At 38.2% G+C, this 15,884-nt stretch overlaps 1 protein-coding gene across 2 annotated transcripts in view; it reads right to left on the bottom strand.

Annotated features, from left to right (window-relative positions):
- Positions 1-15,884, bottom strand: part of BRINP3 (BMP/retinoic acid inducible neural specific 3) — a 193,742-nt gene that overhangs the window by 93,283 nt on the left and 84,575 nt on the right. For both annotated transcript variants that reach the window (XM_037142914.2, XM_037142915.2), the window contains one exon: positions 7,530-7,720. In XM_037142914.2, the coding sequence (XP_036998809.2) occupies positions 7,530-7,720 (191 nt within the window). The remainder of the gene's footprint in view (positions 1-7,529; positions 7,721-15,884) is intronic.

Genomic DNA, 15,884 nt, shown 5'->3' with positions numbered 1-15,884 from the left:
TGTAGGATAATTAGTCAAGTTGACATGCATATAGCAATTAATATGTGCTAGGCACTGTTCTAGGCACCTTAAATATATTAAATATTTTAACATTCATGATAGCAATAGAACGTAAGTGATATTGTAACAGGGCACAGCCAAGGGGGGCCCCCGAAAAGGGATTTGGAATGGGGTGCAGAATTCAAGGCGTCCAGGAAATATTAAGATGTCTTGGTCCCTTATCCCCCCTCCCAGGTATCAGTTGGGGGAAGGGACAAATGGAGCAGGGCCATTGAGAGCTGTTTTGCATGGCAACAGTTTCGCAGATAACCTCTAGAATGGTCATTTAACATATCTGTAACCGTTAACTGGTTTCACAGATATGTTAAATAGCTGTGGCCCTGCTTTGAGCCAGAGTGAAGGAAGTGACTTCCACCCAAGATGTAACTGGGGGAGATGATTGGCTCCATGCCATGGGGCCACACTTGCCCAGACTCACGATGGCAGCCCGGTAAACTTGGAATAATACAGGAATGCCGGCAAGTGTAGCCAATTATAGGAAGAGTTGGAAATAGGGCTGCAAAGGAGGACTGGCGTGGGAATTTAAAACCCAGACACGGCAGCCACATAAAGAAGAGTACTGCTGCTTCTGGCAGAGTGGGGACCCACGCAGCCACGTGAGGAGTACCATGTGGCTTTGCTAGAGTAGGGACCCCGGCAGCTATGTCAGAAGCACAGAATCACCAGGCAGCTTTAGCAGAGAATCGCCACTCGGCTTTGCCCAAGTGGCAACCCTACCCTCTCCGCAGCTCTGGTGGAGGAAAGAATTTTGGTTTTGACCAGAGTGCCAACCCGTCTGGTAGAAGAGGATCATGCAGCTTTGGGGGTGCTCCCTTTGGCCACGTGACCTGGGAAGCAGGAGAGACTTTGCCTGGAAAAAGGGTGAAAGAACTGTTTTCCAGTAGATCATGAGAAGGTGCCACATGGCTTTAGAGTAACTAGAGATTCTGCCTGGATGGCGACACAGCTGATGGTGCCAACAGCCTGAAATACAGAAATGTGCTTCTTTTCCTGAGATACGGTACCCCAAATTAGGGCAGAGGAGAAGGAAGCGCTGTGGGCACCTGTGGGTATCCTGAAGGACTTTGATATTTTAATGGGGACATTGGGTCACTACTTCAAGTCTGTATAGCTTTAAATAAACCTTTCCTTTCTTTTCACAAATTTCTGGCATGGAGAGGTATCTTTCCTCTGGTGGCAGACAGACGAGCCCAGTAGGTGGTCAGGACAGGATTAGTATACCATCCTCCAGAGTCTGGGCCGCAGTGTGTATGTTCTGTAACAATACCAGTATATTCCGTTTATAGATGATTAAATTGATAGAGAATATAGTTAATCTGAGCAAGACTGTATGATCAACAGGTAGTGAACTGGGACACCAACCAGGGGCACGAGCCTTCAGAATCAGAGCTCTGCCCTAACCAGTGTGGCTCACTTGGTTGGGCCCCGTCCTGCAAAGTGAAAGGCTGCCAGTTTGATTCCCAGTCAGGGCACATGCCTAGGTTGTGGGTTCGATCCCAACAGGGCACGTACAAGAGGCATCTGGTCAATGTTTCTCTCACCGATATTTCACTTCCTTTCTTTCTTCCTCCCTCCCCCCTTCTCCAAAATAAATAAATAATATCTTAAAAAAAATAATCAGAGCTCTTCACTGTTCTGCTCTCCTGCCTGTTCCTGGTATAATATGACATACTGCAACAGGAAGTAGGTACAGACATGTAGGGAAAAGGAAAATAGGAAGATATTTCTCGATCAAGTATTTATCTCTGGAATGCAATTGGAAACTTAGAAAAACATGTATGATCTAACAATGGCCGGTTATCATCTGTTGACAGGCAGATGAACTGACTTTAAAACAACAGGGAGAAGTACAATATAATATTTCTTTCTTTCATTGAACTTAATGAAATATTTAGCAGCATTTATTTAAAAATGTGGAGGCAGTAAAAAGATCGGTGAGTGGTTGCTGGGGTGATGCAGAGGAGAAGAGGGGTGAAGAGGCAGAGCATACATTTTGGGGGGCACTCAGAATACTGCGAATGGTACCACAATCATGAATATATGGCGTTATACTTTTGTCCAAATCCACAGAATGGGCAAAACCAAGAGTGTATCGCATTCGGGGTCATTATGATATGTCAGCGTAGGTTTATCCGCTAGGAGACACTATTGATACGGGAGGCTGCACCTGTGTAGAAGGTGGAGATAGAAGGGGAACTCATGCATTTTCCCGTCAATTTTATTGTAAACCAAAAACTGTTCTAAAAATAAATTCTTCAAAAAAAATAAATCCAGGCAGCTCATACACCATGTGCCCATTCAAATCCCAACAAAAATTTTCTCATTTTACTTTCTGGAGGTATTCTTAAAGGTGAGAAAAGCATTCCAGGTTTTCTTTGAATTCATACACTGATGATTCATAAAAAGATGATTTGGAAAAAATTAATTCCCATTGTTTCAGTAAATGGGGGACACTTTCTCTACTGAAGGGCCGTCAGCTACACTATGAAACACAGGCAACAGATAGCGCGCATCTACACATAGTTTGGGAAGAAATGTTTCCCTGCTAAGTAAGCACCTTCTTTCCTGGCAGCTAGAAATTCACAAATTCAACCAAATGCATTTAACAAATGTGTGCTGAGTCCCCATGCCCACTCCTGCAAGCTCCGTGCTGCAGGCACTTCAGAGGTGAGGACATTCTGCCAAAGAGCTTCCCATGTTTGTTAAACTGAAGGGATCTTTCTAGTTCCGCTGCATGGGGATCTTGATGCTTTGCAGAGCAGGAAATGCAGTGCACAGAATCATTACAAAAGAAAAGAGCAACCATGCGTTCTTAATAAAAATAAGCTGTTACCAAAGGAAGGTTTTGTGTTTTCTCCCTGTTTACTAGAAGAGCTGTCATTCTGGCCCTTAGAGGCCAAAGGGCTCTGAGGGTGATGAAAGATAAAGGCCAGCTGGGGATGCCTGAGACATTTTTCAGAGCTGCTTCAGCATTCATCTGTAGTTATGTAACCATAACAAACAGAGCATCCGCTTCTGCTTAATTAAAAGTACATACATTATCACTTGAAATCACCCGTTTTCTGATTTTTCTGCATATTATGAATAAATGTGAAATTTCAGTTTACATATAGCATAAACTGCCAACTGTTCCTCTCTGCCCTTACCCTCTAATATTTGCAGTGGGCATATTTTGTAAGGTTTTCAACACTTTTTTCCCTCTGCTCTTTCTTTTCTTCTTTTCCTTCTTTCCTAAAGGTTGCCTTACTGATGTTGCTTGAAAAGTTCTACATTTCCCCCTATGCTCTAGCCCTGTGAAATTACTTTTTATACTGACGGTATCGATTGACATTTGTTTCTTTTGTATTTTTGCAACCTACAAGTATAATTCATATGTGAGAAGAAACAGAGTTCAAAACTTGACTGATTTAAAATTGCTTGCGTGAGTCTTTGTTCCAAATCATTGTTTCTAATCAACCAACTCCAAGTTCCTGCAGAAAAACGTGACTCCTGACACCGTGCTATTTTGTTTGGCCTCCAGTAGCTAAATAAAGGTTAAATGACAGAGATTTGCATGGATGTGGTGATCTCATATTGATAGCTACAATATACTAACAGAACAACAACAACGACAAAAAACAGAATAAAACTGAAACAGACCTTGTTTTTCTGGTTGAAGGCAGGGTCATTGGGATCAACATTTATTATGTGTTTTAAAATGTTATCTAATTGCTCTTCATGGAGGAGATAAAAATTTTGGGGGAAACAGGTCTAAATACTATAACTTTTAAAAATCTGTAAAAAATCTATATTTTTTAAAATTTTAAAAAATATTTTAATGTAGAAAAATATTAAAAATATTTTTAAAATATTTTTCTATATTAGAAAATGCCTAAAATATAGTATATATCAGTGTTTGTTTCAGAAAAATAATAATAATTTAATCTTTAAAAATTTTAACAGTGTCTGATAATTTAATTTTCTCATTGCATGTAATATAATTTTTTAAACAAAATATTAGAAAAACTTTCAAAAATGCATATTCTATATCAGGTGTTAGATTACATTTCTCCAAAAATGTATAATTTATTTTTATTTTCTCACCTTTGTCAATAGTATAATATTAAAGTTCATTAGACTAAATGAAAATAAACCTTAAGCATGTATTAGCTCACTCTTTTAGATATCAAGTCAGTTGAATTGACACTTGAAATTGACAGTTGCCAATGTACCTGTTATTCTTGCTATATTATTGCACTAAAAATAATATTGAAAATAATACTTGATATAAGTGCCATTAATTGGAATAATGTAACTGTTAATTAAGCTACACAGCATTTGAGCCATCCTTCTATTTATTTACATTCATAATGAGAAGATAGAAGAACAACAATTTGTTCTATTCCATTTTCTAGAAAAGGCTCATAGTTAACACTATTTGTCCAAGTCTTTTGATTTTTGTAAGAATTAGCATTACAAAAGCAGGCATGATTTTGCAGATTTTATTATATTTTTGCCATTATCGGATAATGGTCTTATTTGCCGTTACTGTTTGACAAAACTATCCTAAATTCTGTGAATTTGTTCAAGAAATTAAATGCTTCCTATGTGGCACTTAAAACACAAGATGTGTTACATAATGAAAGAAAATGTGGACCTTTGCACACTTAGTTTGAATCTTTAGCCTTTAGGGATTTAGTGACAGAGTTAAGCTCTTGGTTTTAAATATATTATAAAAGCACTTGGTATTGAATTATTTATTCAAACATAAAGGATTTCGGTAATTAAATGCCTTGGATTCCAGGTACAAACCTCCCACTCCCCACCAAGTCCCTCTTACCACATTAGTTACTTCTATCTAAGCAATTATAATCTTATAATTAAGGACAGACATGGTTCGTCTGGGTAGGGACTCCTTTGCTAACTGGTGAATATCGAGGGTACTGTCCTTCAGAAAATGCACAGCATATAAAAGTGTGCATGCAACCCCAAAGACTTGAAGACCTCCCCGAGGGCATGTGCACACCACACACTCTACGGCAGGAATTTCCCTGGAGTTCCGACAGCAATCTGGGCTGCAGCTGACCCCGGACTAGAGACCTGCCGGGCATTTCAGATGACAGCTCGTGGAAAAGAGAAACCCATCCAGCCCTAAATTAAATCCTGAGAGGCCCAGGTGCCTTCCCCTGCCCCATCTGCACTTCTTTCTTGCACTCCCTCCATACTTCTGTGACTATATCCTTAGCTGCTGCGCTGCCACCAGCAGAACACACCTCATTCCCTCTTCTCCTTGTTGCACCACCACATATGAGTGCTTCCGTGCTCCACCTAACCCTGGGCACACGTGTGAGAACAGCCTCCGTAGGCAGTTTTGTCCTGAGATCACGGAGTGTGCGCATTTACACAAACTGAGATGGTGCCACCTGCTCCTGGGATTGTGGGCGTGACACTTCTCCCGTCTCTCTGCCAGCTCGGTGGGTGTGTCCACACCAGCATCACCACTACCACATGAGAAATGCACCCTGCTGAGACTGTACAACATCCCTAGGTAATGGGAACTTTTGCTTCATTATAGTCCAATGGGGCCAGGGCCATGAGCACAGTCCATCTGTGACTGAAACACGGCACCATGTGATGGTGCCTCTGTTTACAACCCATCCTGGGGTCATTCCCACACTCTTCTCTGTGTGTGCTCCCTGAGCTAAGACGCTCCTCCCGTCCGCAGCCTGCAGTTGAAGGACACCAGTCATGGCCACCAAGCTCTGGAGGTGGCAGTTCCCTCTCCCACCCCCAGGTCACTCCCCTTCCCTTCCCCAGAGCAGTTCTCAGATTACATCATCCTTAAAGGTGTTACCAGGACCTAGGAACCAGGGCTGTGATCAACAGTTTCTACTATTACCACACCTGCCTTTTGTGATCCAAGTTCCCTTGTGGAGAACTGAGTGTACACGAATACCCACTAAGTCTCCCCATGGAGTGTGAATGAATATTCTCTTCCCCATGTGCACACAAAACCTCTATTGTATGATTCTACTCCATGCTGGGCGAAAAAGATCAATAGCCATATAATAAACACACTTACAACAATGATGTCTTCTATTAGAAAACACATTTTAGGTTCTCGTTTATATCAATGAAATTCATTTCTGAAAGGAAAATCTATTTCTCCCCAGCAACCTCAACCTAAATATCTCTAACAATACCCTCACTGACAATACTTTTAAATTAACTAAGACATCTTCTTTCATTCTGGCTACATTTTCATCTATACAGGGTAACTACTGTGTATACACTTGGTAACTCAGCATAACGTAAGCCCTGCAGTCAGAAATACACTAACTATAACTGCCTAATTTACATCCACAGAACTCTTTTCCGACCTCATCTACTAGCACTACTAAAGATGGGTAGCATTAATGTGTAACCTTGAGCTAACGATATTCCTGTGTCACCCTTATTCACGCTTGCACATCATCACGAAAGGCATTTCTTGGGCTCATTTGACCTCGCCTTCCCAGATATTGAAGTCCTCAGTTTTCAATTCACTGACAAAATAATACACACGTTAATTGTAATCTCGTAAGGCAACACAATAGATTTAATGACTGCTTTTTACAACAATTGGGAACTATTGCAGTTGAGGCTCCCCCAAAAATGTTTTTTGCACTTTATTTTACTCTTGTTAACTTCATCCAGAATCACTCTAGCACACTGACTAAGCCAACTCTCCGGTCTGTTAGCTTTGCAATGGCTATTGGCCAAAATAATATGTGTCTCCCCTAAACAACGAGAGAACATGCCAAAATGTCTACTGGTTTGGAAACCACCATCTCTCTCTCTCTCAAAATAAAATAAAATAAAATAAAGATCTTATTCTCCCTCTCAGCTTTAGTAAATTCAACCTTAATATAGTTACAAGCAAAGGACTTTAGTGAACACACAGAATTTGCCTATTAACTGTAGATTATGGTGTATCTTGACTTCTAGAAACTTATAACCAAAAACTTGCAATTAATTTTAAAAGCACTGAGGAAAAATACTACTTAATGCAGGACTTCTTATTCACTTCTGCACCACTGACCACTTGGAGGCTAACAAAGCCCCTTCTAAGGATATTGGTTTTAAATTAATAAAACAAAATATTGAGGTTTATTTTAAAAATCAATGCTATTAAAACAAGACTTTATCCACCAACACTTTATGAAGAACTCTGTGTTTCCCAGGATAAAATCACTTAATTCGAGTATACGATACTTCAACTCATAGTTGGCCATGAAGAACCTCGACCCAAAGATCAAGTTAAAAAAATCACATCGAGATACACATAATTGTATCTTGAATACATTACATTACTGATGACAAGAGGGAATGTTAAAAATAACTTCAGAAGATGATTATTTAAGTCCATGGGACATGCAAACAATTCGACGTGGGCTTCTGGAATAGGGAAACAATGGTGCCCCATGCCAGCAGGGCAAAGCGGGTCCTACCTTGATGGCGGTGGACGCGATCTGGATGTGGTGCAGTCTGCGAAGGGTGCTGTCCCTGTCGATGAAGTAGGAAGCCGCCAGCTGGTGCAGCGTCTCCAGGGTGACCGAAGAGCTGTTGGCGCTGGAATCGCTTCCTTCGGACCCTCTGCTCAGCTTCCGCTTGTCCACAAAAATCGTGAGGGACTCCTCTCCTGCATTGAAGATAGTTCACAAGATCCCGTTTACCACTTACCATCCATTAAAAAAATATATCTGCAGGCGAGGAAATGACAGACAGAATGAAGCAAAAGAGGGATAAACAACAAAAGGGCAAGGACTTTCTTTTTTTTTTTTTTTTTTTTTTTTTTTTTTTTTTTTTTTTTTTTTTTTTTTTTTTTTTTGATGTTCAGTTTCCTGTTGTTCTGTGAGTATTTTCCTGGTGCCTAGGAAAGTGCTTGAGATGTGCTTGTTGAATGGCTGCTTTTGCAGAGCAATGCCCCTAAGTTTTATTCCATCTTTGAGAGAGTTTATTTAGGTTACCTATCATTCACATGGCCCAAATCAACTATTAAGAAACTACATAAAATGAACTTATGTGGGGTACATAATATAAAATTAGAATGATGCAGAAATGTTTGCCACAGATCAGCACAGCACCTATAAACATGATCAAGATAACTTTGTCATTTAGTTTTCAGTTATACCCTTAAACTACAGAGAAGATGTATAAATGCATCTATATTTATGTAGCTATATGTTAAATTCAGAGGTTACCCATGTAAGGCACATATATTATAACTGTAACCAAAACAAATCAATGTCAGTTAAGTGTAACATGGAGAACTAGCCATGTCCAGACCTCTCTCTTTTTCGGTACTCATCTAACAGCTAAGCGTTAGATGTGCCTGTTCTCGCTTTTAGGCATCTTTGTTTGGGCGGTAGTGTGTGCATTTACAAACTGTCACGCCAGTTTTAGAAAACAGCCACTGAGGTTTTCTAGTAGAAGAGTGGGTAGCATTTCTTCTCCAAAGTAAAGTAATACCATTTTAAAATGGCACAGCCTTAGGTCACTGTCCAATCCTAAACAACAGCCCCTGTTTCTCAGCAAAAGGTCAGGTCGATAGACATTAGAAATACCGGAAATCAAGCAGACTCATCAGAGTAGCTGAGGAAAAAGAAAAAAAAATCCATCATAAACATGAATAAGTGGGCCAAATTATTAATAGCATTAGGTTGCATGTGTGATAAATAGCTTTTGATGGGAACGCTGAAAAGAAAAAGAGAAGAGAATCTATAGGTAAGTTACTGTAGAAACAAACAAACAAAAATCCCCAACAATTAGTTACACTCAGAAAGAGAGGATCTGACTACTGTGGAAATGTGCGTGAATGCATCTCGGGAAGACCAAGGAGGCTGAGAAGATTCCATATGTGTGCCCAGTTGTGAGGGAGCACCAGGACCAGCATCCTGTACTTGCATAGAGAAAGAACAATGGTGCTGTGATATTCTAAGGAGCTCTAATTCAGCTCTCTGGTGTATGTCAGTGCTATGGCTCAATGCTCGTGCCCCCTCAAAATTCCTATGTTGAAATCCTAACTTCCTCACAGAAATCCCCTGAAAAATTATGATCCTAGGAAATGGAGCCTTTGGGAGGTCTTTACAGAGAAGTCTCCAGAGAGATCCTTTGCTCCTACATTTTTTTATTAGGATCTAACAGTAAATGGGGGGGGGGTTAAGTTTTCATAAGCAAGTACTTCATAGATATTGAATTTCACCCCAGGAACTTAAACTTACTCAAAATTATTTTCTAGTGGATCTTGTAATCAAGATATATGGGATAATTAAAGACAGCAGTTGGTTATTCCTTCCAATAGCCAGATAAAGAGAATCTGTTCAGATACTGCTCACGGTCCTTCTCCACAGTGGAAGATTAGTTCATGTATGTAAAAGCTTTCCCCACAGTGAGGCACAAGAGGCTCTTCAAATAACAAATGCTCATTTATGTTTTATGAATACCTTGTAGAAAGCCCTTGGCTACAACAAGCCACGCAACTATATCGAAGTTTTGTAAATCATGCTCTGTTAAATAGCTAAGACACAGAGACAAAGCTGCTCAATCTAACAGTAAATAAGCTACTTTATTTTTGCCAAGAGATCTGTTTTATTTGGTTTTTTTAAATCATACACACCTATCATGCTTTTGTAATGTTCATGGTCTTCACATCTTTGAGACTTTTATAGTCAGTCTTAAAGAAAGAAAAATGCATCCTGAACTTTAGTTGTAAATCTCTCTCAGGTATTCAGTTACAAAAGTACATTGAATTTTATGTAAATACCAAAATATTCAGGTTTGAAAATGGAAATATTATTCAATCAACTAAATAATTTTTGTTCAAATGTCATTTCTATTCATGTTTTTTTAAGCCGGCTGTAGTTCAAAAGCATGATATGAGTTCCAAAGGACATCCATGTGTTTTAAAAATACTAAATGTGATTTTGAAAGCGATTCAACATTCTGAGTCTGTTAGAAAGTAAAAAGGATTAAATTCTGTGGATGTATAAAGATGTGATTATTTCACATAGAAACCATGCAGCTGTGTCTTTTACAACTAAAATACTGTCGTAGTTTATGGACATTGAATGCTCATATTGAAGGAAAATTTCACAGAGAATGAGAAAGAGGACAAAAGAAACCCAAAAAGCCATGACTTTAATGGAACCCTATGGTCAGTTCATTTGATATACTGTGGACCTCACAATTATTTATTTTTCTGTCCTAAATTTTTAATTATATATAGTGTCCATGAGAAATAGAAATTAAAGAACTTTCATACTGTTATCTTTCCACTTGGGTTTTCTTATTTTGTATTATCATGTATAAGTTATTGAAGAGAGAGGTAAAGCTCTCGGAAAAGTTAGGATAAAAAAATAGATAAGAGAATGAAAAAAATCCCAGGGCTAAGCCAATAAGGATGGTGTGGCAGACTAGGTTATTTTTTGCAAGTATTTTCTGACCCATCCTGGATGCCAACATGCACGCGTGGATTCAAGATGCACTGCAGGGAAGAACTATGAGTGTGTGAATAATTTCCTTTAGCCTGGTGTTGGAAAGGGAAATGCTCAGGTTAGTGGAATACACCCAAACCGGATATGTCGTGACCTTGGCCAAGGTCTGAGCATCATGGCCAAGTTCCAATGGTTCTTTTGCTGTCCTCCCCTGCCAGGAGGGCAGCAGGCTCCCCAGAGGACCTTTCTGCTTCATTCCCAGAATGAGGAGAATCACAGGGGGTCTGCAGGAAGATACACAGTTTCTGCTAGAGTTTCGATCCACTGAGGTTTTTACAATTGCAGTGAAGCTAACTCTGATAGGTTGGCTGCATTTTATTTCATCACTGCTATTGACCTTGGGTTAGTCTACTGGCCTACAGTGTTTACCATTCTGCCCAGAAAAAAACAAACAAACAAAAAAGTGCATTTATGGCAGATGTCTTCCTGGCACTCAGCTTCCTTCCACTAGAAGATCTCACTGTGAATATCTGTTTTGCTTTTGTGTGAATTCTACTTACAAAGAACTGCTATTTGAGCAGAAACCCTTCTTACAAAAATAACCATTGCAAGCATAGCTTAAATCTAATTGTGGGCTTTATGTTTGATGTGTCCTTTTAGTTCAAAAATGTTATTCTATTTTTGGTAAAGACAGATCAGATTATCCCTCGAACTAAAGTCTTAAGTTATTTTGAGGACTGCTGTTCTTTTCAAATTATATTTCAGTTCTCACGGTGTTTGCTTTGCTTTCATAACTGACGACCATCGTCGCTTAGCTTAACACATTAAAAGGTACTCATCCTGATAATGTATCTATCTTTCCACTAAAATAGTGTCATAGAAAATAAGACCATGTTTTAGAAACAAACAGACATAATGGGGGGGGGGGAAATCAATGTTAAAAAAAATTGGCTTCTGACAAAAAGCAAAACCAAATATATAAAGACAGTTAAAAAACAGACATGTTAGCTTAACACCAACTGGCATCTGTGAGATATTATGGGAAGAATAGCCTTACACAGCTTTGAAAAACATAATATGTTTTGTAAAACACTCTAAAAGGAAAACTGACCTTATGATTATTATCAGTAACTCCCATAAAAATCTAAAAAATTTCGAAACAAAATTACTCATATACCATTCCATTATTCTCTATGGAACAATAACATTAAAAAAAAGAGGAATTGGTAATAAATAGTTTCAAGGTTAGATGAAATGAATCTATCTTGAGTGAAATATAATTAAGTTGCTTGTATTTTGGAGCTGTTTACAAACAATGCTAAGTGAACATTTTTGTTATGTATAGTTAACAAAGTCCTGCTATTATTTTGGTGACATTAATTCTCAGAAGGGAAATTTTCTGGGACTCTCAAGACCATTCTGAATTTATGGAGAAACTCAAAACAGTGCTGTTCCGAGTGAATGTGCCTATAAATCACCTGGAGTTCTTGTTACCCTGTAGCTTCTGATTCATGAATCTGAGATACAGTCTGAGATTCTGCATTTCGAACAAGCTCCAAGGTGATGCTGATACTGTGCAACCATGGACCACCCTCGAGCAATGAGGCTTTGAATCACAGGAAAATGTGTTACCACCTTCAACGTCTGTCTTTACCAGTGACTGGTGTGTTCCTTCATTGGAAGGTCATGGGTGTCTGAACTACGGTAAACCTTGGCACGTGTTTGTCAGACAAGTGGACATGGGCTTTATCTACCTTAGCCAAGTGTGATGAAGAAGAAAAAAGTCTATAATCAAACTTATAATTTGCTAAAACTGAGCATGTACCTTTTGACTTAGTTCACAGGAATCTCATTAGGAACTGACATAGCAATTTTAATCACCTTTTCCTGTTTGTTATCGTATTACTATTTACATAAATGATTTCAAGTCATTGTGGTCCGTAACTGCTTTAGAAATAATTGAAAGTTAATGAACAGCATTGCCTTAACTTGGAAATGTCCATTTTGTTTGCTAGAGCACGGGAGAGATAAAGATGAGGAAGAGTCAAAGAAAAAAGAGAGCAAGACAGAGAGAGAGAGAGACAGAGGGAGGAACTGACGTAATTCCGTAGTGTGTACTCAAGAGGTGTGAGTGTGCACTTTAACGCCAGTGGCTCGGGCTTGTTCTTTAAAAGAGGCCCATCATTTTCATGATTATCTGGGAAATGAAGCTTCGGAAAAAATTTCTTTTCCTTTCAGTTCTTTTTCTTAAAACAGAATATGCATCCTACTACACAAAGCAGTTCCATGCATTTTCAGTAAGTATTTATATTTGCTTAAGAGATTAACTGCACATATTTTGACAGATCTGCTTTCTTTATTATGTTACTCTTAAACTAAAATAAAAGAAATGTGTACTTCCTAAGAAGAGACCAAGTGAAAATGAGAAAGACACCCATTAATGGATTTTGAAAGGTGATATATGACGGAGATTTAAAAACTATCTGTGGATTCTTTATACGGAATTTAATTTACATAGAGATAAGTGAGAATTAAGTATTTTTGAAATTAAATGAGAATATTTACATTTCTGATACTTTGGGGGATGTAAGAAAATAGAAAAAGTGTAATTGATATTCAATCCATATGATATCTTACTACCTGACTTCTGAACTCTCTTCTTTCTTTGAAAGAGATACATACAAAGCATATATGGTAATAATTTCATACTAAATAAACTATTGTGCAGGCTAACTCACTTATACACTGTGTTGTCACCGAGGTTGCATCCTTTATTTTAATTAATAGTACTCTGGTCATTAATCATGCTTTTTTTTTTCATTTTATCAGTGAAGAAAATATCTATATTTAAGCAAAATGGAATATCTAATGAAATGCCGGAGTTGAGCAATACGGTAACCATAAAATATACTTATAAGAAGCGCTTTCCAGAGAAAACATTCAAATCACATAGTAAGAAAATTATAATGATTTTCCCTAAATATTAATTATGGCTTTTAAATCTCTGCACATTCAAGACCAGTGGTCCAGCTGAACTTGTCTTTAGGTTGCTCAAAAAGAAACATATTTTTTTAAGTTGCAAGTGAACAAATAGATATATTATCTATAGGCTCCTAAAAAAAAATTTTGGTCTAAGACCCAAAAAACATTTCTATCAGGAACAGAGTGCCCTTCTTCCCTGCATCCCTCTAGCAGGGAGGTGGCTCCCCCCCACTTTCTCATTGTCCCTGCATTCCTGACTCTGCCCACTGAGGTGCGGGGGTGGGGTGTCAAGCTGGAGTAGGGAAGATCCTGGCCCCAGTAGCCTGCCTCTTCCTCCTCTTCCTCTTTAGCAGGTGCTGTGAGGAAAGATCACACACTTGAACTTGCTCCTCACTGCCTTAGGCTTGAGAGAGCCAAGCTCCCCCCAGGAGTTCAGAGACAGTGAGTGGCTTGGGACTACGACTCTGAGTGAGTGGTTGAACACGTCTATGTAATTCCAGAGATGAGGTCATGTTGAAGATCATCAGAAATATTTACTGTAACATTTTTATAAAATCTTAAATGAATTTTCTGCTCTCCACCTTCCTTCGTTCTTTTCAGTGTATTCAGATCCCAGACTGGTGCTTTTTAACAGACACCGTTCCTCTCGCTGGTGAGCCCCAAAACTTCAAGTCCTTTTTTCTTCCCTATTAACTTAGTTTTTTCTCCTTTGTAATCTATATTCAATACACAGATACACTTTTATTTCCGTATTTGTCATTTATTTATTGTAATAAAATTTACTATAAAACAGTCATGAAATATATTCCTTAGCTAGAAATCGATATGTCCCCAGAGTGCAATCTGTTTCACGATTGATTCTGCAAATTGAGTAGCTTATTTCAGATATTTAAGCAGTGATGGAGTTTAGATATCATTTTCCAAAGAGGAGCAAGCTGAATTTCTATATTGATAAATAGTCTGGAAGCTATAAGATGAAATAAATGGGAAAATGATATATATTGGAAAAGGTTTTTAATAATTTATTTGTCCCTATAGGAAGATAATTCAATCATTGGCTTTATCTATCATAAAATACTCCATTTAAGGCTTCAAATCTGCTATCCAAAGTTTTATGTCTAAGTCAATAATATAGTGTACTAAATAACTTTTGGGGAGGAAGACATTTTTTAAACTTATTTCCTTTCCATCACGCTAACACTGATAGTATTTTACATTCAAGTTTTTTTAAATGTGTAAGTTTAGTTGAAAATCTAATTACTTCAGAAGTCCTTAGTTATACAATAACTGTTTTTGTGATAGGGTAGGAGAGAGTAATGGGAGGGAGCAGAATGGGGACAACTATAATTGCACAATAATAAAAAAATAAAATAAAAATTTGCTGTATACATTGCATCCACAGTGTGTTAGTATTAGAATTATTGCTCAATGTTAGCGAATTAAAGAGTAAGGGAGAATTAGTTCAAGTTAAATAACACCAATCTGAATTTTTTTTTTTGAAAAATGGAGTAACACAATTGTACATTCAGGTAAAATTTGTGAAGTAAAATACCCTTAGAGCAACAAATAAGCTTTCGTGTAATAAGAACAGCGATCATTTTAAAATTGCATGAAATCAACCTGGTACACATTTTAATTGCCAATAGTTTATATCCTTGAGCTACTTAAATAATTTCATGTACTTTAGCTAAATTATTAATATCACCCAACAGAGTCCAGAAGAGAAATAGAAGTAACATTTAGAGAAGGAAAATACCTGAGGTAGAAAATACTGGGAACACTAAATCATTGGAAAACTCAGAGCTGTGAAGGTGAGGGAGGGACCCACTCCCTTTAAAAAAGGCTTTAACAGGGCTTTTAAATAATCAAAGCAAAGCTATTTTGAGACAGTGTACTGTGACCGCTGGACAAGTCAACCTGAAGAAGTGATTAAATGCCACATACAACCTACGAGACAAAAGGTAATCCTACACCAAAAACGTGGCATCCATAATATGAAAACAACAAAAGGAATCAGAGTCACCATAATTTCGTGACTACAGAACAAAGAATGTCCGTGAGAATCATCTCGACTTTTTGATCTCTCTGCCTGCCCTCTGCCCCTCCCTTTGTTATTTGGAGAGTATCCTTAGTTTATGCCCTAAAATTCTGCTGGGTACCAGACATTGTTGAGAGTGGTAATAAAGCCTTCTATCTGTTTCAAACCCACTGGACTTTTTGAACAAGACATTACGCAAATAATTTTTCACTGTTACTTTAGCCTTTATTGCATTAGTTATGACTGAGATCACTAAGGCCAATACACACAACTTTCACAGAATCTACAACCATATTTATTCGGATAGTTTGAGATTGTTTTGGCTCTCCATTCCACCATAACAGCAATAC

Source organism: Artibeus jamaicensis, unplaced genomic scaffold (genome assembly GCF_021234435.1).
Source record: "Artibeus jamaicensis isolate MK-2021 breed Jamaican fruit bat unplaced genomic scaffold, CSHL_Jam_final contig_467, whole genome shotgun sequence".
Lineage (NCBI taxonomy): Eukaryota > Metazoa > Chordata > Mammalia > Chiroptera > Phyllostomidae > Artibeus > Artibeus jamaicensis.
The sequence above is the reverse complement of the archived record's forward strand: the minus strand, read 5'-3'. Positions and strand labels throughout refer to the sequence as shown.